We start from the raw sequence: 26,200 nt of genomic DNA on the forward strand, positions 1-26,200 counted from the left end.
GCCTGACATGGCGCTTGATCTCACGACCCTGAGATCATGACCTGAGCTGAAATCAAGACTTGGATGCCCAACTGAGCCATCCAGGTGCCTCATCTGTTAATTCTTTCTTTTTATTTTTAATTTTTTAAAATTAAAAAATTTATTTTTTTATTAACATATAATGTATTATTTGTTTCAGGGTGTTAATTCTTTCTTAAAAGCTAGCTGATGTTTGCCCCATTTTCCCTAAGGATTATACTACTATGACAACTAGAACAAAATGACTTTTATGACTGTCTAGCTACTTTCTGCTCCTTAACAATACAAGTTCAAATGCTGCAGATGGTTGAGAGTGATACCAGTGCAAGCATTATCCAGGTATATGGTGACACATCCATTTTTACTAATTTGGATTTATGGCTGAGTGGCTGACAAGATGGAGAGAAGTTCAGTCCTTCTAAACCAATCTCCAGGAAAATGTTCTACTCCCCGTACTCAGATGAATGCTTGGATTTGCCCCTTTTTCTTACTCTTACTTTGATGGCTGTGTACATGTCCTAGGTTTACGACTAGTGGCTCTTATGAACTTCACTTAATCCCACTTACCTCTCTAAACTAAGGGGACAATGGCCATTCCATTCTCCCAATAATATACCAAGTTACTTGCAGACTTTTTGAGACAGCTTAGACAGTAGTTGAATGGTCAGAAAGTCCTGGGTTCAAATCTGATTCAGCCTCAATTTTCTTACTGATAAAACAAGACTAATACTGCTGATCACATAGCACTGTTGTAAGGATAGTATTGGTAAAGGTCATGGTAAATGCTCAAGAAATGATACTGTTATCATATTAGCTCCACACCATACAGACCTGTAGTGTCTTTGAATATATCTCCATGCACAGTTTTCCTAGTGGGTGCTCTGGGTATTTACAAATGCATATGTGCCTTACTACAATTCACTGGTGTTAACATGTTCCACTCGGAGTGAAGCGTGGAGACTTTATTTCCATTTAGGTCTCTTTACTTTACTTACTTTTAAATAACATTGTCTTGAGTGTCAGCTGGCGGCATAATTTTTGTTTTAGTCACTGAATACAGGATTTGTAGAACTCAGGAGGAGGGTAGTTTATCACACGAATCCATATCTCTGTTCTTCTGTTGTTCTTCCTTCCTTTCTGATGCTCCAAGATTCCTTCATTTGTCATCTCCTTTCAGTCTTAGGAACTTCCTTTGGCCAATCCTTATAGGTTAAAAACAAATACTTCATTTTTCCTAGTCGGAGAATATTTTTATTTCCTCTTCATTTCTGTATAATGAAGTTTCACTGAATCTAAAATTCACAGTTTGACGGGTTTTTTTCTTTCAGCACTTGAAAAATGTCATGCCACTCTCTTCTTCCCTCCATGGTTTCAGATGAGAAGTCTGCTGTCATATTACCTCCCTGACAGGTAATGTGTCATTTCTCTCCCGCTATCTTCAGAACTTTTTGGTTGTTGTTTTTAGTTTTCAGAAACATAGTTATGACGTGTCTTGGCATGCATTTCTTTGGGTTTATCCTACCTGGGTTTTTCTCAGCTTCTTATACCTGTAGGTTTATGTCTTTTGCCAAACTTGGCAAATTTCAGCCATTACTTCTTCAAATACTCTTTGAGTCCCACTCGCTTCCTCTCCTGAGACTCCAATGATACACATGTTGGATCTTTTGTCACTGTGCTTGAGGCTCTATCCATTTTTTTTTTCAGCCTATTTTCTTTTTGTTGCGCAGATGGGTAAATTCTATTTTCTGTTCTCAACTTCACCGATTCTCTTCTCTGTCATTTTGTTGGGGAAGGTTTTCAAAAAGCTGTGACTGTCAGTTGACCTGGACCCTGTGAGCTGGGCCCGGGTGATTAGAGGCTCCTCACCTCCTCCCTTGCCTTGAAATGTGGGTTCCACTTGCCTTTTCTGCTCCCAGAGGCTGCTCCAAGGGCACAGCCTTGATATAGTGATAGGGTGTTGAGAACTATCTGCACAGTATACTTGGCTGAACCCAGTTAAGGCCTCCATATAAACTTTAAGATTTGGTGGGCAGGTGCAGGGATCCATTCATCTTGTGGCCACCCAAGTAAGTTCTCTTTGCTTATTAAACCAACCTGGAGTGGTCTGCCCCTTTCCCCCTGTGTCTCCCTACCCCCCATGTACAGGGAATTGGTTTCAGATTACACCTGGGAAGCTCCTGACAGGGTTATGCACCAACACATCTCCACTTTACTATTGAGCCCCCATCCAGTGATATTTTTGTTTCTGTTATATTTTTCATTTCTGTAATTTATTTTGTTCTTTTTAAAAAATAACATATTTCTTTGCTGAGATTTTTGATTTTTTGTTTCTTTCAAGAGAATTTATCATTGTTTTTTGAAGCATTTTTATGATGGCTGTTTTAAAATCCCTGTCAGATAGTTCCAACATCTGATTCATCTTGGTGATTGGTGTCAAATGGTTGTCTTTTCTCATTCCAGTTGTGATTTCTTGTTTCTTGGTATGATAAGTGAGCTTCTATTGTGTCTTGGACATTTGGCTCTTATGTTAGGAGACCCTGGGTCCTATCTAAATATTTTCTTTTAAAAGGAAGTCACCCAGTTTAGGTTTAGCAGGCAGGTCCTGGCCTACTTCTGGGCTGTAGTTCCAATTACAACTTAATTTTCAGAGCCTTTGTGGTGCCATTTTGATTTGTGGTGCTTGCCGTCCCTTGGGGAGAAAGGAATTCTCTTGCCCATGGGGATATAGAGGGAATCCTGAGCTGGACACTTGTGGTGAGATCCCCCTTGCCAGTACTCCCAGCCCCAAGTGTCTCTCGGTGGGGGAGAAGAGTCAAGCCTGGCAGGCAACATACAGATTTAAGTGGTGAATTAATGCTATTTTCTAACTCAGATAAGAAAACTTTCTCTTGTCTTAGTTCTCTGAGTAGTTTAAGGGATTCTACTCAGTCTGAATTATCTAGAAGCTAGTGTTCTCCATCATGCAACGATACTTGCCTTAGTAAACACACCAGCATCCTAACTCTGGTGCAGGGCAAGTGTAGCATATCAGCACCTCCAAGTGTATTTGACTGGCATCAGACTTTTATTGTGGTGTGGATTTGTTTGCTTATTTGTTTTTCAAAATTTGAATGCCTTAAAGGGGGCCATATACACTCCAGTTCACCATAGGCTGACTTGCTTATTTGTTCATTCAAATATTTATTGAGCATATACTATGTTCTAGGAACTGTTCTTGGGATTAGGGATACATCAATGAACAAATCAGAACCTCTCCCCCCCAATTCCCTGTGTTGGAGGCAGTCGCATTCTAGGACACCTTACTTCTTTGTGCCCATCCAGTGTCACCATTTTCTTACCTACCTGTGGGTATCTGAGTCTGTGCCTTGCTCTGAGGAAGGAATGGGAGAATCTGGGATCTCTTAGAGTAATTTTAAGTATTTTATTATGGTGATTTCATTCCGTCACTGACAAAAATAGCATACCATAAGAAAATAGAATGAGGAAATCACCGATACATTGATGTAGTAGAAATATTTTAATAAGAAAAATGACTGAACAGTGTTGACTTTCAAAACATCCTTAAGAGGTGCTTTTTGAAGATGATGTATTCTCTGATGCTGGGATGACAGTTTCAAAGGCTGGAAACTATTTACTGAAGGAAGGTGGTATAAAATAACAAGTGGTATCTTTGGGCCAAAGTGGTTCGAAAAGGTTATAACCTAAGATGACAAGAAATCTTTCATCTGGAATGATGAGGCGTACTAAAAAATATCTAACCTTAGGTTGCAAAGAATTCCAGAATTAGAAAAGTCTCTTAAAGTTAGTTTTGGGGAAGGATAATTTCACATATGGGTATTAAATATTATCCCAAGCAGTTGAACTAACTAGAGACATAAACTATATGACAAGGTTCTCAGGATCGTTCATGGATGAGAGTCCCTTAAGGGTTCATTAAAAAGACATTAAAGATGTGTCTTTCTAGGTCTCCATGATGGAAGACAAGAGTCTCCCATCCAACTCCATGATGTGCCCCTGTTAGAAACCCTGCTTCTGCTCATGTTACATGTCTCAACCCAGGGGAGGGATGGTGTTCCCATTCAGGTCTAAGACCAAAACAACATCGGCAACCCCTGAGACAGCATATCATAGGAGGGATTTCCTTTCTTAAAATCCCCCCGAATCTTCTTTCCTCTCATCAAATACTCCTGAATCATTTAGTGATGGAGTTAGGATTTTTATTATACTAACCTGAATCAGATTTACAAAAAAAAAAAAAAAAAAAAAAAAAAAGGCAGCATAAAGGTGAAATTAGTTCAAAATCTGCCACTTCCCAGCTGGGTGAGGCAGGCATGTCACATCGTACTCAGGCTCAGGGCTCTGCCTCCTTTCTGCAGGAATCAGGGGTTAGAGGAACTCTCCTGCTCACTCACAAAGACAGCAAAGGAGGCAGGGTGTGTGAAAGTGCCTTGCAAAATCTTACATTCCTCTTTGTGAGGATGAACATTAGTTCTTGGTAGTTGACGGTGCAGGCTGGCATTCTTCTCTCTGTATTCAGAGTACTGACATACATTCCTCACCCCCTCCACCTCCCCAACAAGACACGGTGCTTACCTGATGAGCTCTACTGTTTCCGAATACATCGTATAAGGAGATTTTGATTCCATTGGGCCTTGTTCCATTGCGTTTCCACACTCAATAAATGACAAAGCTGCTTCAGCATAGTTCAAAGCCTTTCCAAACTTTTCCACCTGATCAACAGAGTTAATACAGTGTCTTCCTTAAGTACAGTTTTTTTTTTTAAACGGCATTGTCACATAGTCTATACACTTTATTTGAGAAACCCGACTGTAAGTTCCAAAATCCTGTGAATGGAGCCGAGAGAAGAAAGAAATAGGATGTTTCCTTCTCTAGTTATTTTTGCAAATTGCTACTGATTCAGGGTAAGTGAGTGAATGGTTACCGACAGAAATGTCCCAAAGCCATACAACAGCTGCTAATCAGAATTGGTCAGAACTACACGGTTGCTCTAATTTCTCTTTCTTTCTAACCCCTAATTGCTGGGCAACTTCCCTCCTTGTCCCTCCATGCTATGCTAAATAAAAAATGACTTGGGGGGATTATCTCAAGTTGTCTAAATGTATGTTAATTTCCCCCCACGTCAGTGAGGATAACCGGGAATCAGCGTCATAGTCTTCGGTTCTCATAAATCTGAACATACACGTCAAGTTCCTACTTCCACATAGTTATTCTCTGTGGTAATTACATATTCTAAATTCAGATTATATAATCTTCCCAGTTTTCACATATTCATTCATCAACCCAAACAGAACTACACAAATACTCTACTAATCTAGGTCTTGCCTCTAAAAACAATTCTCATTCATAATGGATACCGTAGAAAGCACCAATGGAGAGCAAAACTCTCCCTCCTTGGCAAATCAAGGTTTTCAACAGCTTATAACCCTAATAGGCCATAGAGAAATATTTCTTGGCAATGCTTTCAGACTAAGGAGGTCCCTTCATTCAACGAGTATTTTTTACAGCACCCAGTTCTGTGCAGCGCACACTTGATACACAAAAGCTCCTTCCAGGAACCCAGAATATATTTGAGGAGAGAAAACGTGCACCCACAGTCTAGTTCAAAGTGCAAGGCAGTCTGTGATTAACTGACAAAATGCAAAGCCAAGAGTCCAATGCAAAGAGATGGTAGGAAGTGAGGAAGTCAGGGGGTTCAGAGAGGCTGGGGGGACTTCAGGGGGGAGACCTGAAAATGAGAGTAGGAAGGCATGGTATGATTTGGCTGGGTTTGGGGAGGAAGCGGAAGGTGTGAGGAGCTGTGAGCATGTGTGTGAGGCTCTGCGGCTGCAGGGGCCCGCTGGCTGGCATGAGTGAGGTGTGCTCAGGGGCTGGGAGGGCATCAGCCTGGCTGGAGCAGCATGTTGATAGGAAAGGAACAATCTTGGTAAACCCTGGGTGATTCAGGCAGAAAAATTCATTCTGCCTTAACATTTGGTGCCCTTCTCCAATAGTGACCACACATCAGCTTCTTCAAGTGACCAGAACTCTCCATCAGACTGTGGGGTTGTGAGGACAAGAACTGGACCTTCCATTTCCCTCATCTATTTTCTGATAACTCTGCTTATTTCCCCTGCACACCCGTGTACCTAGGCGGAGAGCTTCATACAAATAAATGTTTGATGGCAACATTACTGGGAGAAGGGTATGCTTCTGGTTTCAGCATCTTCAGCACTGGAATAATACCCTAAAGGGCATCTGAAATGTCCTAATGCCAGTTAGGAATGCTGGAGGGGAACAGAACTGGAATTACTAGGTAGGAAGGAGTCTCTTTGGAGGAGACCCTAAGATGGTCTCTTGTGATCTCTCAGAAAAAAACAGAAGTTTTCTATTTCTTGACTGGAAGAGTCAAGCTTTCCAAAACAGGAGATTATCCAAGTAAGAAAAGTTATTTTTTTTTTTTGAAAACATCAAATCATGGTGACTTTAGGGTCTTATGTGCAGCATAATAGTTTCTGTGTTGCACAGTTTCAGAGGAAGTATTAATTTTGGCAGATACATGGGCAGAACAGGAGTCTTTTTGAAAAGGGATTTGATCCTGGGACCAAGCCAAGGGTTGGCCAGGCTAACAAGAAAGAAAAATGCAAACCTAGATTTTTTTTTTTTTTAAAGGAACAAAATACTACCACCCACTGACTCCATTGCCTCTAGTTACTATTCAAACCTTAGAACTAAATTGAAATATTCATTTATCCGGGACTTTCTCCCAGTCAGACATTATTGGTTGAAGTCATAATTTATTGGGCTATGAGCACTTGATTATATAAACATTTCTCCATTTAACAGACCCAGCCATCCTTGTAATAGATTTTATAATTACCCCAGCTATATTGCCCCAGTGATGAAGCTGCAGTACAAACATAATTTGGAAGAACATATCTGGAAAGAAAAGGGTCTTACCATTGCATCTGCTTTATGCTTCATCCGTTTAGCTTCTTGCATAAAATAATCTGCACTGCGTGGCCTACAGGAGAGAATATTAAATGTCATTATTGTGTAAGCACAAGATCTTTTGAAAATATTCTTCCCTTTTACTCAAACTTGAATCACAATTTTCAAAGTCTGTTTAATATGGAATCAAGCATTTTTGCATTCTCAAATTACTGCCTATATGTGAAATATCACAATTCCTTTTCTCTTAAATTAGCTATTCAAAACACACTCAATATATGCAGATAGTCTACATTTATAGTGATTTTAACATGGTTCCCCAGTGCCTAATTTGTGAATCAGATTTCTTATTGCATGGTTAAGAAAACAAGTAAAAAAATCTTATTTTACACGATATTTGTATACAACAATCCCTTTTTAATGTAAAGATCATAAATATACCTCATAATAACTGTATGGATATGTATGGGCGAGTATGTTTATGTATTCTTATGAAAGTACCTGTCATTTATATGCATAAATGGCACCTACAGCTGTATGTATCTATATATAATTATTTTAGGGCTTCACAGTGAAACATGGAAAGAGGTAATACTGTATCACTATATTCCAGTTGTAATGGAGTTAATTGTAAAGTGATGTCTACCTTGTAACAGTGCAAACGTGGCATATATTCTCCAGAATTCTGATTAGCTGACTGGTAAACATTAACAGGAGACATGTGCATTATTAAAGCAATAACCCTGGCCAGCAGTAACTCTGCTGGGGGAGGAAGGTAATTCATACGGAGACTGATCTGAGTGTGTGTAATGACCCCCAAGTTATGCTAAGCTACTCATCAGACAGTACCTTTAAATGCTTAGTCTGATAGATTCTTAAAAACCTGCGTACTCTAGGTACCATCAGCATAAGCTTTTTTACATTATGGGTCTTTATATAATCAATAAACTTGACCTATTCCTGAATATCCAATATAAGCCAGGACTCCCCAAATGAGAGGCAAGATGTAAATAGTGATATTAATCACAGACTGACTCACCTATTGTTATATGCTTATTCTGAACTCTCTTCTTTCAGATTCTAATGGGTGTTTTCCCTTACTGCAATATTAGGTTGTCAGAGCATCCTTTTATCCAAAGAGGTCAAAATGCTTGGAAACACCATGCGTACTATGACTATGACATCGCAATCCCAAAAGTTTATCCTCATTTTAATCAATCAAATAAACAAACCATGATCATAACAAATAATTAGTTTCAAGTACAAATCACGGAGGTGAGAAAAGGACCTTGGTTTTCTTTTACTTCCCCATAAAATATTGTACTACTGTGGTAATGTGCTGAGAATATTTAACTTTTCCAACAAAGAAATAAGGAACATAGTTGCAGATTTTCCTGTCTCTGGCTCATCATCATCCCTCTCTCATTCTTCTTGCCACTCAGGCCTGAAACCTTTCCTTCATCTCGGGGGGGGGGTCTTTGGTCTTTGTGGTGGGGGGGCCTGAGGTGTCCTTCATAGGAAGGCCCTGCTCCTACTGGCTCTGTTTCTCTAGTTCATCTCCTAGATGTTCACACTTCTTCCATTTGAATGGGTTTTAGTTGCTTTTCCGTGTGGTTTTCCCTTCCTTGTCCACACATTGACCTTTGAACACATACTGAATACTGGTCTTGGATTTCAAATCTAGCAATTTACATTTTTGTTGCTACTGTCCTTGTTTTTTAATGGCCTTTATGTTTCAGAGCAGTTTTAGGTTTACAGCAAAATTAAATGGAAAGTATAGAGAGTTGTCATATACCTCCTGCCCCTTTCCCACCAGCCTCCCTCCCCTTCCTTAACATCCCCCACCAGAGAGGCATATTTCTTACAACTGATGAAACTACACTGGTACGTCATTATCACCCAAAGTCCATAGTTACATTAGGGCTCCCACTCTTGGTGTTGTACATTCTGTGGGGTTTAACAAATGTATAATGACCTTTATCCACCATTATAGGTTCATAGAGAATAGTTGCACTGTCCTTAGAATCCTCTCCATTATTTTTTGTTGTCTTTTTGCTGAATGCCCTAGCATAGAAGACCAGACCCTTATCTCCAGGCCAGACCCAGACCTGACTTCTGAGCTTCAGATGAGTTCCCAGAGCCTATCTGCTCAGGAGAGGAGTTCCAGTATCTTCATCCATTCCTCTTCCCTGTAATCAGATGCTGTGAGCATATCCTCCTTGTAAATAACCTTCCTTTCCTTAGTGACCACATCCACTACCCAGGCCTAGGCTTTCATTACCTCTCCTGGCCTCTAGTTTCACTCCCCTCCAACCTATCCTGAGCTTGAACCCTCGACCAGTGTTTGTAAAACATGGCTTTCATTACATCAGCATCCTACTCACAGACCTAAAATCAATCCCCAGATCCCACGGGATCAAATCTCAGTTCAGGCCCCCAAAGAGGGGGGGCCTGACCCCTGGAACTGTACCAGTTACTCGTGAAGGCCCTCAACCACAGCCACGGGTGGCTTCCTCACTGTGTCGTTCACATGCCATCTCTGTCTTAGAACTGCTCTGCTCCCCCTTTTCCTCTTACCTGGAACATTCTGCTCACTGCGTGCACATTCACTGAGTGCCTTCTATGAGTTAACCTCTCCCCCAAATTCTTACGCCATGAGGTCTTCTTGGTAACTTGGTCCATGCTCATCTCTGTCCTTCCTGGATGCCCCTTCTTGTTTACACTACATTTTTAGGCATTTAATTACCTCGTGAGCTGTAGGGCTATTGCACTTGGGCAGCTCCGTAGCTGGTACATTTTTCAGCAGGGAATATGCTGTGGACATCTTTGATCTTCCCCACCCTATAGTTTTAGGCACATTGGAGAAGGTACACGAATCCCCCATGAATAGCACTGAATTCATTTTGAGCTTAGAAGAGAGTGGTGGCTTCCGATGGGGCGCAGCATCACAGCCAATAAGCCAGAGAACGTCTCCATGGCAACTTGAAATTCTCCACATCATTATCTGCTCCACACTCTAGTATATGAGTTAGGTCAATTTTTTTCTTGCCCGGTTTTGTAGACCTTGTCACTAATAGATCATCATTTCAAATGCATTTCATTTTCATGAAAGAATTCTCCTGGCAATAAGCTATGGCATCTTAGTTTTAACTAGCCTTCTAAGTTACCCTTAGGGATGGTGGCATCTCCTAATTCCTCATATATGTTCCTTCATCAACACTGTTTTCATCTGCAGCCTATGAATGTATTTTTTAGACGTGATACGGAGGCTGAGTCACAAACTCTCACAATAGTGTACGTGGATAAGTAATACATCTGATTTTCTGACTGTATCATAGCAGCTGACACTAACCTGAGATGCTGGAAAAAAATGTACCATCCGGAGGCCATTTACAAACACATTAGTTAGAATTCTCATCTTCGCATGTAATGGAGCGCTCACCACACCGAGTCACTGAACACTGCCTGATGATTGGCTCATTTTCTCCTTTCAGGTGATTTACGGTGCCATGCTCCTAGACCAGAACATTATGGAGGCAGTGGGGCCAACGGGATGCCACCGAACACTGTCCAGCTGTGCAGTGGACGCATGCTCTCATGAAGGCATCACTCTGACGTCAGTGTACAAGTCAGGAGGAAGGTAGAACTGTGGTCACCACTGGGGCACTTACAGACTATAACTTGGCCAAGTACTATAATAAAATCTAATTATTTCAGTGCTCAAACAGATTTGTGATCTAAGCTTTTTTTTTTTTTAACATGAAAAGCCTAGAGTTTTTGTTTTTCATTTAGATAATAACATTCCTTGTGCAGTTTTTTTTCTCAGTGATGGTATTTTATGATGATACATCAATAAACCTAATAAAAGTTCAATTAAACATCATACATGTAACTAACTGTGTATCTTGGGCTCTTCAGAAATGGGGCTTGCGAGTGATCCTTTTAAAAGCCACGGCTTAGCCATGTATATCTTTTTTGTAAGAGCTCTCTGCAACAAAAAAGAAATCTCAACACTTGATCCGAATAGAATGTTTTCTTTCTTCTCCTCACCCTCCCACTACCCCACCTATAAACACGCAGCCTTAGTTCTGAGCAGCAACAGGGTTTGAACTACCCCAATATTTCTTCTGGCAGAGGAGTATTAAAGCAACCTTGCTTTTTGTTCCGCTCCATGGCTGAGATCGAGTTGAATGGTCTCCCACAGAGCGGCTGGCAGCCTTCTTTCTGTAATTCCTACCTCTGTGAAATGCACCCCCCTCCCCCCCAGCAGAGCCTCCTGTTTTGTGAAAACTGGCAGGGATGGGAGCTCAATGTGTTTGAACAAACAGGTTCCTTGGCACAGCAGAAATCTGGATAATTTTCTTAGGGAAGTTGAAGTCCAAATCAGAAAAATAGGCAACTGCATACCAAATGAATTCATCATCCGATATCCTGTCAGCTTGTCATCTGATAAGCCCCATGGGTGTTACTGTGTCCCTCAGCTTTGAAGTACTTTCTTCACAAAGAAGGACGCGTAAGAAGTTAGGTACAGGCACTCCCGCCCTGCTTTCTGAAAGTTTGCGGTATGCCACTTGGCTTTTACGAAAGACCCAGAATGGTTTTTGCTAATCCGAAGAGGATTTTCACGCTTCTGAAAAAAGCCTTATTGTACTAATGTAGGTCTTTCTTCAAGGTGAAGTAGTGCAAGGCGACCTCTCGGAGAGCTGGGATACTCTTCACTTTACACAATTTTGGCTTACAGATGGTTTCATAGGAACGCTCTACCTTCAGATAGCGGGGGATCCTGCAATTCTTTTTAATCCACTAAAGTGAACACAACTGAGGAGGGCACTTCAGAGGCAGGGACTCTGGTGGGCTGGTGTTGGCTTTATGAGTGCTTCTTAAGGGAAGCAAGTACACTGCATTTAAGCAGCAAGGATTCAGATGCAGTTTTTGTTTCCATTAGCTTGATGCTGGCTGGGGCCCCAAGGTCTCTAGAGCCTGGCTTCTCAGAAGCACAAGTGATCACTCATCGTGTCCCATAACAGGCCATGGGCTCTTCCCCTTGACTGCTTCTTTCCTGGTCATGCACAGAAAATTGTGTTTTCCAGGATGCACAGGCTAAGTGTAGCAGGTTTTTGTCATTCAGTCAAAAGCAATTTTCTATTGAAATGGAAACTCATCACTTTGATTGTTGTTCTTCTCTGCATGTGACATTTAACATAAAATAATTTTACAAAACTCTTAAAATGATCAGAGAACTAAGATTTCAATCAGGGAGGTCTGAAGGTGTTGTCCTTCACTACTCCCCACCTCCCCAAGTCTAGCCTTTTTCTTTCTCTGTCTCTGTTTCAGTTAGAACAAAATAACTTGGCTGAGAGGCTGGGATCTCAAAAGGAGAAAATTCCATATGAAGAACATAAAGGTGTACTAATGGGGGGCGCCTGGGTGGCTCAGTCGGCTGAGTGTCTGCCTTCGGCTCAGGTCATGTTCTCAGGGTCCTGGGATCAAGTCCTGCATTGGGCTCTCTGCTCAGGGGGGAGTCTGCTTCTCCCTCTCCATCTCCCTCTGTGCTCTCTCTCCCTCTCTCAAATGGATAAATAAAATCTTAAAAAAAAAGGTGTACTAATGGTCTACCAGGTAAGGTGGGGAAGGGGGAACCATCAGGAGAAGAACAATGGCTACAGCGAGCCCTCTGTGGGAGCACCCTGCCTCAGTGTACTATCACCTCCTCAAGGATTTCAATTGATGTCCTCTGATGAAATCATGCCACAGGAGATGACCTTTTATGTACCGGACTCTTCCCATCCTCTATAAAATTAAATCCTTTTAGCTATAGATTGCTGAGCATAATTACATCACAAATGCCAAACCTTCTTCCTTCCCTGCTAGCCACATTTCACACTCCATGGCCTTCAGCGGCGCGTGGTTGAGGGAGTCTTTTCTCAATGTCGGGAGGTGTAAGTAGCTGGGCTCCTGTTACCGGTGCCACGGGGACAGATGGACTGTTTTGTGGTTGTGATGAATGTGATGATCGTGACTGACTCTTCCTTGTGAAATATGGGCAGGAGACAGTACATCCTGTCTGCAGTGCTGGCACTCGGGATTCGCTGGCTTCCCAACACAGCAATATGGCTGCTGGGAAAGGAGACTTGATTTCCCAGCCAAGAATTTCACCACTTAGCTCTGCTCAGGACTTCTGTACCAAGGCCTTCACGACACAGTTGTTCTCTCTCAATGTTCCTGGGCCAAGAACTCCCCTGTCACTAATTATCACACAAAGTAATTTGCAGCTCATGGCTTTGCACTAATAAGATCAGTTTCTAGGCTTTGGGTTGAATCAAATGCTGTCACTCATTGACATAAATTCTTACGTTTTTTTTTTAACAAAAGTTTGGCAATCACATCAGTGTCACCTTAAAACCGTGGCTGTCAAGCCGTGGCTGTCGAGCATGGCTAAATGTCGAGGAGGAGGTGCAATCACACTGCCACCAATCCGAGACTGCAAATTAGGCAGAACAAGCTGACCTGGATCACATTCTTAAAAATAAGTGTTATTGCGTTTGGTTCCATCTGCGTCCCAAAGACACAAACTGGTGCCTGTTTACTTGGTAAGTAGAACAGGAAAAGGGGCTGAGAAGCCCGTGAATTTAAATTTACCTGCATGTAGATTCCTTATACTCACGGGGGGCGGGGGGAAACTGTAGGCATTACTCTCCTGGGAATGTTACTCTAATTCAGCTGTGTTCATTCAGAGCTTGATATTAAGTGCCCACTGAATTCAGCTGTTGTCTGAATCGCATGTTTATTCAACCATTAACCAGTATTTATAATACAAAAGGACGAGTTTCCTTTTTTTTCCTAGAAGCTACATGATGCGGCTTTAAAAATCAAATGACAGTGTGGCATCTGTTCGTCTTTGGAACTGGATTTCTATCAATTCTAAATTACTCCGGGGTGATTTCTCTAGCTCGCTCTTTCTTTCCCACTGGTGGCCTTTCTGGTTGTCTCACTGCTTGTTGACACCTTCAGTGAGGAGAAATCAAGGAAAGTGACTGGAGCCAGGTCCTCGTCTGTCAATGCGGCTGCTGGGGGGGAAGCTGGTGCAGAACAGAGCGGAGCAGGCGAAGGTAGAAGTTCGGTGGTCCCAAGGCACTTTCCTGGGGAAGCCACCCATGTGCCTCCTTGCGCCCTGAATTAATGACTGAGGGTTCATTAATTGCATATCTTAACTCCAGCCAATGTACCTGGCCCTTAGTAAGTACTTAGCACATACCAACTGGACCTGGGAGACATTCTGTACCAGTTTAGATGACTTCCTAGTCCAGCCATCTCTTAAGGGACACGTATTTTTATTGTTTTAAGGAAGAGACAATGCCTAGTTTTGCTTTTCAAGCTTCAAGGATCTTCCCAAGACTTTCTTAGTTCAGTGGTTGAGTGGCTGTTCAAGTTGCATGTGTATTTTACTTGTTATGGATTACAAATCAACTGGGACACATAGCAATTGGAACATGACATCTATCTCTCCATATGATGGGTATGTAAGAATGCTTTTTTATTCTATTATATCTGTATCCATAAAAAGAGAAACACTTTTATTGTAGCTGTCAGCCAGAAAAATTATACATATTGCTAATGGGAAGAACGAATGATAACAGCTTCTTCGTTGACACAGATAGTGAAAAAATTATATTAGCAATAGCCCCGGCAGATTGAGAAACATTTCCTCTTGTAAGTAGTCCAAGAAACTGCAGATCGAAGTACAGTCATTTATAGTTGTTGCTGTTTCTGACTTAGCTTTTTGGTCCATATACTAGAAAGCTCCTTATATGTAAATTTTCCATATGTGTGTTTAATATCATTGTATTAATACATGTGATACCATTGTGTGTGTGTTTAAATATCATGCCCTTAACATCACCTGCTGGAAATGTTGGATGTTTTAAGCACCTTAGGGTCTAATGCACGTTGTGTTTGATCACATTATTAGATTATGACTTCTGAATGCAAACTGCCACGTTGTCATCAGACACAATTATAATCTCCCATTTTTACAAATGGTTAGAGCTCATGTAGACAGTTTATACCACCAAACCCTATTTATATGTGTACTTGACCGAGGGACTGTCCTCCCATTACATGCACCGACCCTGGGGATTAATGACCACTTCCCTCGCTCGATGCTTAGGGCAGTGGAGAAGCCGAGGGAAGGGGAGGTGGTGAGGGCCAGGAAGAGAGTGTGCTGGGGCTGAATGCAGCTGTAGCCACCATGGGAAGAAGAGAAAAACAGTCGCCCTCCTGGGCCACCCTTAAACTTTCATAAATCCAATTATCTTGGAATGTGTTCAGTAAGTGGAACAAACCAAAAACGTGGATTTGGCTTTCAACTCCCTAATTCTGTGCCCTTAATTAGCTCACTGAAGTCTAACTATAAATTGAGGACTACAGCTTTGTATTCTCATTCTCAAGAAGTCTACAGGGTGAATAAATAGAGTGTGTCTAGGCTCTGGGTCTGAAGTCGGGGCCAGAGAAGACGTTGGGTGGAAGATGAGGATGGAAGAGTCATCACCTCTGCACAGATGGTCACCCTCAGGAGATCTCATCTAACTGGGTCTTAGGAGAACCTCCGGGAGAGAGGTGTCATGATTATCATTTTTCCCGATAAGGAAGCTGGGACTCGAAGACATTCGGCACCCTTCCCTTTTTCCAAAGTGGTTTATAGTCTGTCCCCTCAGCCAGACTGTAAGCAATTAGCGGACAGGATGTCTCAGTGCTGCACACTGTTCCACCCCAGGATTTAATGGGGCGTCTCACACAGACATGAACTGGATGCGTGTTAAATAGTTAACGCCGAAAACAGGATTCAAGCCACACTCTTGAACCCATATCTTCTGTCTTCCAGGCTTGTGCTTGACACATATTTTTTTTCCCTAAGAGCCTAAATAATTTCCCGAACCATTTTATCACTTCTCCTTTGTCATTTTCAGCATCTCAAGAGCATTCCAAGATGTTACTTTTATTCATTTTCTTCTCCTTTTAAATTGGCGCTGGGAATGGAAGTAATACTTGGGTTTCAGGCGCTAGGGCTGGGGGGAAGGAGGACAGGATATTTTTTTCCTGTATAAGACCTGTTTATGCTATTATAAAGAATATAGCATTTTAGAAGGAAACAAACCAGGAGTGAATTGCTATTATTCTTTGTCTATTATAATATACGAAAACAAAAATGCTTCTCTTTCTGGTGGCATACAACTGCCAAGAGCCCAAATGCAGGTGTGCTCAGAAATGTAAGGCTCATGAATGCCATTTGCCTTAGCTTCCTGACATCTTGGATGCAACCCCAGTATCTCTGGCTGTTGTAGCCTTTCAAAAAGCCCATGAGGACCCAGGGGTGCCATTCAAAGTCAAGCTCCAGTTCCCTCTGAGAAGGCAACACTTACCTGACCCAGTCACACATGTAACCCTCCTGCCCTCAGAGTTTCTGTTTTACCTTGCCCCTCACCACATCAACAAAGAGTCCCCACTCACATATCATCGAAGACAAGTTTCTGCCTCTTGCAGTCCCTGTGGCCGTTGGCACCGGGAGACCATGGCTCTGTCTGTAGCCGTGACTTGTGGAGAATGTTTTCGGAATTGTTGTGAGCGGCTTTCTAAACAAAAAAACAACACACCAGTCTTTCAGAAACAGGCCACCTGGCTGAAAGAGCAACCCACTGCCCTGTGTTCTAGGCTAGAACTGATGATCCCTTGTATTTATTTATTTTTTAAGATTTTATTTATTTGTCAGAGAGCGCACAAGCAGGGGGAGTGGGAGAGGGAGAAGCAGGCTCCCCACCGAGCAAGAAGCCCGATGTGGGACTCTATCCCAGGACCCTGGGATCATGACCCGAGTCGAAGGCAGACGCTTAACTGAGTCATCCAGGCGTCCCGATCCCTTGTGTTTAAATGAAGAAAAAGAAATACATGCGTTCCAGTTCTCATGCCGAGGGCTTTCACACGTGTTGTCAAATGTCATTCTTACAACAGTATCAAAAGGGAAGTTCTTAGTGGCCTACTCTCACAGATCCAGAAATTGAGGCTGGCTGAAGTTAAGAAACTTGCCCACGTTCAAATAGCTACTGTGGATCAGTGACGCCCAGGGCTTAGGACTCAAGCCCCTACTTTTCCCAGTTGGCTAGACCAGTGGTTCTCCAAGGTGAACTTTGTATCAGAATCACCACAGGGTGGGAGGGGGCTGTCAACACACAGACAGGGGGACCCCCACCCGTCCAGAGCTGAATTGGTGTGGAGTGGGGCCTGAGAACACTGCATTTCTAGCAAGTTCCAGGTGATGCTGATGCAGGAACCAAGCTTTCAGAACTGCTGATTTATAATCCCACGCAAAAGAGAAGTTGTTCAGGTCACAAATGGACTGATCCTCATTAGCTGTCTGTGAAGAATAGGAAAAGCCAAAGGGAATAACTAGAAATTATTTAAAATGTGTTTTTAAAAGGAACACTATTGATCTGTGGAAAAATTAAAAAATCACATTCCCTGGGGATTCAAATATTTATAGAGCACCTATTGTGTGTTAGACCCATGAATCATAAAGCAACTGTCTTTGGTTATGAAATTCAAATGGATTCTTCTGAAGTAATTAAAATGTGATGAGTGTGTACAAATGCTTCTTTAAATATGCATTGATTTTATGAGCAGGTCAAGCCTCTTGGTTGTAAGTGCCCCTGGGCCTCGACATTTCCTTTTTGGCATTCACGGTAGTCATTACCGATGTGTGTGATTTCCTGTCTATGTCATTCTCCCCAGCTAGACTGTGAGCTTCACACAGGCACAGACTGAATCTGTCAGGTCATCATTGGATCTCCATTGCTTGGCACAGTGCCTGGCACACAGTAAATACTTGCTCAATAAACATCTGTTTGGTGAAAGAAAGAATGACTGAATAAAGTCTGTAATTGTTTTACAATTCTCTAGACATCATGGTTGCTTTTATATTAGGGTCTAGAGGTGAAAAACGTTTTGTTTGTGTTTTAATTTGAATTGGTAATTTTTTATTCCAGGTTTTTCTAGTAGGGTCTTCTCAGGTTCTTTGAGCCTAGAATTAAAGATAATTGTTCCCAAATAAGGGTGCATCAGTCGGTTATTAATTTCCGGATGTTACAAGATTTCGGCTCTTGCAGGATCTTCTACCCACTATTTTACCTCCTTAATTCATGGGATGGAACATTAAATACTGCTTCCCCCTCTTTGCAGAGCCCTATTCTCATGTCTCATCTCTCTCTCTGCCTCACAAAGCCCCGCTGGTATTGCTAGCATGGTGGTGACCTGAGAGAACTTGGGAGGAGGGTTTGGAATTAAATAATGTGCCCCAGAGGATGCATGATCCATGGCCACCAGCTGTTAGAAGGAATGGCCATAAAGAGGAACTAACATGTACTGTTAGTTGCATAGGTATCCATAGGTGTCGGTTCTTCAGATGATACTGGCTCAATTTAAATCTTCTCACCACCATTTTGCAAATGAAACTGGCTCAGAGAGATGAAGCAACTGGCCAAAGTCACATTTTGACTAAGATATGAGGTTAGACAGACTGTGGACCCCAGTCCCCAGCCCTTCCCTAGGGTACCGCAGGCAGCTGGAATCACCCCCTGGGAAGGTTGCTGGAAAAGGGGGTGGTGGCCGGGTCCCACACTTTGGCCACTACACTGGTCACTGAGATTGGAGTGGGAATCCCATAGTTTTGGCCTAGGGTTTCAGTCCCAGATTTAACTCTGCCCTGGGGCAAGGAATCTTTCCAAATGAAAAAGCTGGCTGGTTGGTCCCAAACTCCTAATTTACAGTGTTTCCCGATAGTACTCCTTTGGGGCCATTTCTCTTCAGAGTGGGAAATGCAATCCTACAAAGAGGCTTACAATGCCTCCTCTGGTTTCTTCTGTCACTCTCTGTGGGAAGAGGTAACGGGGCATGCTGGTTCACCAGGTCTTCTCAGAGCAGCATTTAGGGATTCTTGTGGGACCTCAAGCACACGTTTAGACTGCTGGGCTAGAGACAGATGAGTATAGAGACACGTTTAGACTGTGCTGGGCTAGAGACAGATGAGTATAGGGGTGTGCTCAATTTCATTTTTATTTTTATCGGGAAAGTTAGAGAATCAACATACCGTGAGGTCTCCGGCATGAGACTGCAGCTGGTTCTCAGCCTTATGCTTTTTGTTGGAGGATGCAGAAGTGAACGAGCCACTGCCATTCGATCTGCTGGAAGAAGTTAAGTCCTCGCTGGAGTATTTGTGTTTAGATGCATCCGATAGGGGTGAGATGGGTGACCGGAGCATTTTTTCATTTTTATTTATTGGTATTGCCAAGCTGAAAAAGGAAATCACAGTAATGGAATGTCACGCAGTCAGCACAGGGAGAGGTAAATGTTTTATATACGACCCAAACCTCCCATTTAAAATCTATAGGTAGGAAGGCGTTTATTGGGAATTATTATACCAGGAAACAATTTTATGGCCTTAGGACCATAAAAGACAATAAGTACATTTTACTCATTGTTTCCTTACTTGTCTTATCAGGATGAATACTAATTCTGTTGTTAAATGACTAAGACTAATAAGACTTTCATTTTTCTGAGTTTTTCAACCAAGGATCTCAAAACACACAACAACTTACTATTTTCCCAACAAGCCTAAGCAGCAAGTCATGGGAAAGTCAATCACATGATATATGAATTCTCCATCTCTAAAAGGACTTTTGATAACACCTGAGTTTGTAGTAATTATTATATGAAGAATAACAGAATCACAGAATAATCTGCAAAGTGTGAGGCCAACTTTCAGTTGTTGGGTTTCTGGGCTAACCAGATATTGATCAGAATACACACAGAATAGAAAACTGTCATTACAAGTTACATTTTCTGGGGGTGCCTGGGTGGCTCAGTCGGTTAAGCCTCCAACTCTTAATTTCAGCTCAGGTCATGATCTCATGGGTTGTGAGATCGAGCTGCGCACTGGGCTCTGCACTGGGTATGGAGGCTGCTTAAGATTCTCTTTCTCCCTCTCCTTCTGCCCCTCACCCCTTCTAAAAAAAAGTACATTTTCTGATTTCTAGTTCCTTATTTCACCTCCACAATTAATTGTTTGTGCCAGAGGAGGAAAAATGCTGTATAATTTCACTTACATGTACAATCTAAAAAACAGAAATGAACAAACAAAAAGAAACTGAAACAGACTCATAAATACAGAGAACAAACTGGTGGTTGCTGGACAGGAGGGGGTTGGGGAAGAGGATTAAGGGGTACAAACTTCCAGTTATAAAATAAATAAGTTGTGGGGATAAAGAGTCAATAATATAATAATAATTTTGTATGGTGACAGATGGTGACCACACTTATCATGATGAGCATTGTAGTCACTATGTACACAAATGTTGCATCACTATGTTGTATACCTGAAACTAACAAAATATTGTATGTCAACTACACTTCAATTAAAACAAAAAAAAACACAAATGAATAAAACTATTGTCTATGCGTGAATATAAATTCCTCCCCCGCACAATTAACCATCAGAGAAGGGAGTCACTTATATTTGAATCTTTATAATGTATGTTATATTGATAGGCCTCTCTCCATTACTTTACCCTGAAAAAAAATTGAGGGAAGATACATTAACCTAAAATAATCTCCAACATTGCTAATTTGGGATGCTCACAGAAGTCACTTGACAGAGTTAGTTAAAAAAGAGTAAATCCACTTAAAAAAGACTTAGTCACTATTCCTGCAATTATTACATCTTAATTGCATGTGCTGGCTATCACTACAAACAAGTCATTAAAGTCACTTCAAAAAGCAATTTCCTTAGTTGGTGGTCACAGTGTAGAAATTACAAACACAGGCCTCTAGAACAGAAAATAAAGCCACGGTTCTTAATGTTAAAGTAACAAGGTTCCTAGTATTATGCAAATAGATCTGTGTAGGGATAGAGCTTCTGGTGATAGATTTCTGGTTCAAAAAGTACTGTGCGTCTAACAATGCAGAAGTGAGAAGATGTGTTCTGGAAAACTCTCTTAGGCAAATCAAAGGCTCAGGGATGATGAAGACACTGATGTTGTAGATGTGAATAGTCTGTACATAATTGTGTCTTGACATGTGAGTGAAGAAAGTCTTATTTCCAATATATTTTTTTAAGATTTTATTTATTTATTTGATAGAGAGAGACACAGCGAGAGAGGGAACACAAGCAGGGGGAGTGGGAGAGGGAGACGCAGGCTTCCCGCTGAGCAGGGAGTCTGATGTGGGGCTCGATCCCAGGACCCTGGGATCATGACCTGAGCTGAAGGCAGACACTTAATGACTGAGCCACCCAGGCACCCCAAGAAAGTCGTATTTCTAAATCATATTATGTGATTTGAAATGTTCATAGAAAACCAAATTATTACATTAAATATTGTCATGGACATAGGATTATTTCTCCTTCATCATTATAAGTTTACATACTCAACTTGACCAAAAATCTTTCTTTGGATCTCATCTTTGGGATAGGTGATCCCTTTATACACATTCCTGAGGTATTTCTTAGACCACCTTTCCTAGAAAGAACTCAAAGCACTTTTATATGCAAGGGTCATTATGTAACATAAATAAAGCTGTCGGAGCTGGAGGCAAGAGCTTTTATCCTGGGGTCTGTGAACTTGGATGGGAAAAAGTGACAATTTCTTACTGAAATGGAACATTTCCAGAGTAGTGGTTTATCAGGAGTGGTGTTAACAATGCCTGTGATTGCATCATCAGCAGGAAATCACAGATATTCTCATGTCATGTCACAGTGGTTGCGGTCATTTTGAAATATTGTTTATATTCGTATTCGTCGCTACTTCGATATTATGGCAGTTACTAGGATCTGCTAGAAAGGTTTTTAGTGTATTAACAAAGCATGTTTACAACTATATCACGCATTTATTTATTTATTTATTTTTTTAAAGATTTTATTTATTTGACAGAGACACAGCGAGAGAGGAAACACAGCAGGGGGGAGTGGGAGAGGGAGAAGCAGGCTTCCTGCCATGCAGGGAGCCCAATGCGGGGTTCGATCCCAGGACCCTGGGATCATGACCTGAGCTGAAGGCCGACACTTAATGACTGAGCCACCCAGGCGCCCTATATCACTAATTTAAATGATGTTTTGGAGCCACACTGCTCCTATTCACATTTCCCCAGTATTCTGGGATACCACCCATTAAGCACAGAGCACTGCAGGCTAGGCCAGCTTGCACGCGCACTCTCCCTCCGCTCAGACCTTCAAGAGCCCTCGCCTTCCTTCCCAAGGTGACTCTCACACTGCAGTGGGCCTGTGCTCATGTGCCCTCACTCTCCAATTTCCTCTCGGAGGTTTAGTACTGCTCTACATCTTCTCCTAACCTTTCCGTTTACATTTTTATGTGTTGTGCTGAAACATTAATCTCCCCTTAAAAATTCTATGTACACAGTCAGGGAGAGTGAGGAGTGTCTTAGCAGAGGAAAAGTGGTTTCTGAGCTGTGGTATTTCTAAATGCAAAGAGCTTCTATAACTGATAAGCTCAGTCTCGGGGGTGGGGTAACCGGGTGATGGGTATTAAGGAGGGCACATGATATGATGAGCACTGGGTGTTATATGCAACTGATGAATTATTGAACTCTACCCACTTCTAATAAATATCGGGGACCTTGCCTTGCTAGAAAGCCATTTGTCACAGAGGGGATTTGGTGCAATGTGGCTCCATCTGGAACCCCTTTAGAGGAGTGACTGGGTGCTGTTTAACCTTGGAGACAGATCCTGTCTACTGCCATGATTTTAGTCTCTCTCCAAGAGATACCACTCAAACTTTATATTTTTTCATCCACGTAATAAGCTTAGTGTTCTTATGGGTTTGGTGGCTGTTAAAATAAGGGTTTGAAAATTCAGTTACTGAGTTTTCAGAGGGAAGGTGTGTCTTTGAGAGCACAGAACTGAGTATAACTAGTAACCGGTCCTTTGTTACAAAGGAGTGCCGACAGTGCCCTTGGGGTTGTGACAGGAACACACATTCAGGCCTAATTATTAGCCTCCGGTTAAATCAAGGGAAGCAAGTCTAAAGACCCAGACCAGAGCAGTCATTAAGAGATCTGTCTCTCCTCCAATCTGGTACCTGCCTTTCGGACCCAGAGATCCTTCGGGCTCACCTCTACCTTCAACGGAACACGCATACCTGTTGATGTTCATGCTGCAGTGGTTCGCAGATAAAGTATTATTGGCAGAGGTGGTCAGTCGTGAAGAACTCTCTTTCTCTCCCTGGGCCTTCTTGACCTCCCTGTAGTCGTCTTCGTTGTCACACTGCATGGAAATAAGCAAAAACCAATCAGCTTTGGATTTCAAGGGAACAAAATGAGCCCCCATCACAACCTTCCACAGAGCAAGGCCTCCCGCAAGACCAGCTCACTCGGCTTCTCCGGAGAGCATCCCAAGTAGGAATGTGGTTGCGGTGTTCTTCTCCCTGTTCTAGGTTCTTGGTCAGCTCCTCAACTGACAAGGATGGAATCTATCAGTTTTACTATTGACACTTTATTGAGAGGAAAAGCATGACACCATGATCAACATTAGAGAGGGAACATTGTGAATGATGAAAATTGGTCTACCATCAACACATCTGATTTTGCTCTCCAAAGATGACCTCTACTGAATTCACACTGTACCCTCAAGTGTCTCTCACTTTGGCATTCATTCCTTGGTATCTGAATAAAGTATAACTACCAGATCCTGGGGCTTAATGCCATAAGGGCAATGATAAACCTAGACCTTTTGAAATTTATGGCTTTTGTGAAGTTCAAGCAAAGGTTGTTACCTCTTGCTTGGTGTCTTAATTTTAGTTAACAATTACTATCCCATGACATCTTAGAATGCTTAATGTATCTTTTTATAAAATAGTATTATGCTGAGCGAAATAAGTCAATCAGAGAAAGACAATTATCATATGGTTTCACTCATACGTGGAATATAAGAAACAGGGCAGAGGACCGTAGGGGAAGGGAGGGAAAACTGAATGGGAAGAAATCAGAGGGAGACAAACCATGAGAGACTCTGGACTCCAGGAAACAAACTGAGGGTTACAGAAGGGAGGGGGTGGGGGGTGGGCTAACCGGGTGATGGGTATTAAGGAGGGCACATGATGTGATGAGCACTGGGTGTTATATGCAACTGATGAATTATTGAACTCTACATCTGAAATTAATGATGTGCTACTCTAAGTTGGCTAATTGAATTTAAATTAAAAAATAGTATTTCAATGAAATTCTTCTTTCCATGATTGTATTTAAATATTATACGTGTATTAGGGTAAAATACAAATGCACTCAACAAAGTTCCATCATTGGTGAGAAAGCAGGAACACAGTAACAGTATATTCAGGACGTTCAGCAGTGTTTTCTAGGAGACAAGTGCTGGCTTCAAAGATAGAAAGATTTTGACCTTCTCTCTCTGGCTGGGATTGTCACACAGCCTCTGTCACAGAATCCCAGATGCTCACACTGAATAGGGACCTCAAGTGACCCCAAACCGAAGCTCTGAATCCCTAGTCTTCTTCTCTGGGGTTATAGCAGGGCTAGACTCTGAGCCTTTGGCAGCCAGGTCTATGATACTGGGGTGTTAACACCCCAGATGCCCAAGTGAAGATTGCTGTGAAAATGTTCTTTCACTTTTCTGTGTCTGTACTTAACGGTGATTCATTAGATTTTAGAGGAGGGCTAGGTGTCAGGCTTAGTGTAAATGAAGCATCATAAGTTAAAAATTTTAAAAAAGGCCATAATAAAATTGCTTAAATACAGAATATTATGGAATTTATATGTATGTCTTTCTGCACATCTATTTATGTATGCTTATATAGCTATATGTATTTCCAATCTATGTTTATCAATTTCTAGCTATGCATATTTCTTATATAACAATGTTTTTCTCTGCTTTCTTTCCATCAGTCTATCCATTTACCCATTAATCCCACAAGTAATGAGGATGGCAGGGTATCTCGAGGGAAGAGGGGTAGAGAAGTAGTGAGCTAGCCCATATTACTGAATTATATGGTCTGAACCTGACAACACCTCTGCAAAGATGTCACCATTTCACAAATGAAGAAACTGAAATACAGAGAAGGTAAGGTCACCTGATTAAGTCTACCCAGGAGGCCGGGGCCGACTACATAATTTGCAGGGTTCAGTGCAAAATGAAAACACTGGGCCCCTTGGTCAAAAAGCAGGAAAAGATCCTTGACATTGGTCTTGGCGATACTTTTTTGAATTTGACACCAAAACCCAAGACAACAAAAGCAAAAATAGACAAGTAGGACTGTATCAAACTGAAAAGCTTCTGCACAGCAAAGAAAACCATCAGCAAAATGAAAAGGCAACCTACTGAATGGGAGACGATATTTGCAAATATATATCTGATAAGGGGTTAATATCCAAAATATATAAAGAACTCCTACAACTTAATAGCAAAAGCACAACCCAATTAAACAATGGGCAGAGAATCTGAACAGACTTTTAGACGCCATGCAAATGGCCAACAAATGAATATCATTTTGTAATATATACAAAAACTGAAACTAATATAATGTTACGTCAATTATAACTCAAAAAATAAACTGAAGAAAAAAGCAGGAAAAGAGTAACATTATAAAGTACTAAAGTAGAAAACATTTTCCTGTCTGTCAAAGTCTCTCTCTTGACCTGTCACGATGGTGTTTAATTACCATTTCATACAGTGTTCCTTGAGGCATGGGGATATGTGGAGGGTGCAGGCAGACTGAAGGGCCTGGGGTGGCCCTGTGACTGTACGCATGCATAGGCCCAACAGTAGTTTCCCCCTGCCTGCCAGGTGTATAGGGGTAGGGAAGTCCAGTCAGGCATTTCCCCTTTCCACGGCTCACCCCCCAACCCAAGGTGAACCTGTAACCCCTAGGAGACTGCAGTCCCCCATCTGAGACCTCTCAGGTCCTGGATGAGGGCTGGGTGAGATGCTTATCTTGACCTGCCTGCGCCTTGGCCCCTGGAGAGCTTAGGGGAACAGCACAGGTCCCTGGAAGGAGATGGGGACTGGGAGGCTGCACAGCGCCTGTTTCTACACCATGTTGCCAGAATTGTTTCAGTATGGGAGTGATGATGGAAACTTTTCCTGTAAGCTGTTTGGCTAACTTTGGAGTGTCAAGGGGCCAAAGGGCTGGCAGAAGCCGTGCTGCGGAAACAGGCAGGAGGGGGG

General features: G+C 42.0%; 1 protein-coding gene across 2 annotated transcripts in view; it reads right to left on the reverse strand.

The window, feature by feature from the left end:
• Window positions 1-26,200, reverse strand: part of AFF3 (AF4/FMR2 family member 3) — a 561,794-nt gene that overhangs the window by 11,854 nt on the left and 523,740 nt on the right. For both annotated transcript variants that reach the window (XM_027622823.2, XM_027622824.2), the window contains 5 exons: window positions 23,163-23,287; window positions 19,103-19,304; window positions 16,474-16,595; window positions 6,976-7,039; window positions 4,612-4,748 (listed from right to left, as the gene is read on the reverse strand). In XM_027622823.2, coding sequence (XP_027478624.1) covers window positions 4,612-4,748; window positions 6,976-7,039; window positions 16,474-16,595; window positions 19,103-19,304; window positions 23,163-23,287 — 650 coding nt within the window. The remainder of the gene's footprint in view (window positions 1-4,611; window positions 4,749-6,975; window positions 7,040-16,473; window positions 16,596-19,102; window positions 19,305-23,162; window positions 23,288-26,200) is intronic.

Source organism: Zalophus californianus, chromosome 8, assembly GCF_009762305.2.
Source record: "Zalophus californianus isolate mZalCal1 chromosome 8, mZalCal1.pri.v2, whole genome shotgun sequence".
NCBI classification, from domain to species: Eukaryota; Metazoa; Chordata; class Mammalia; order Carnivora; family Otariidae; genus Zalophus; species Zalophus californianus.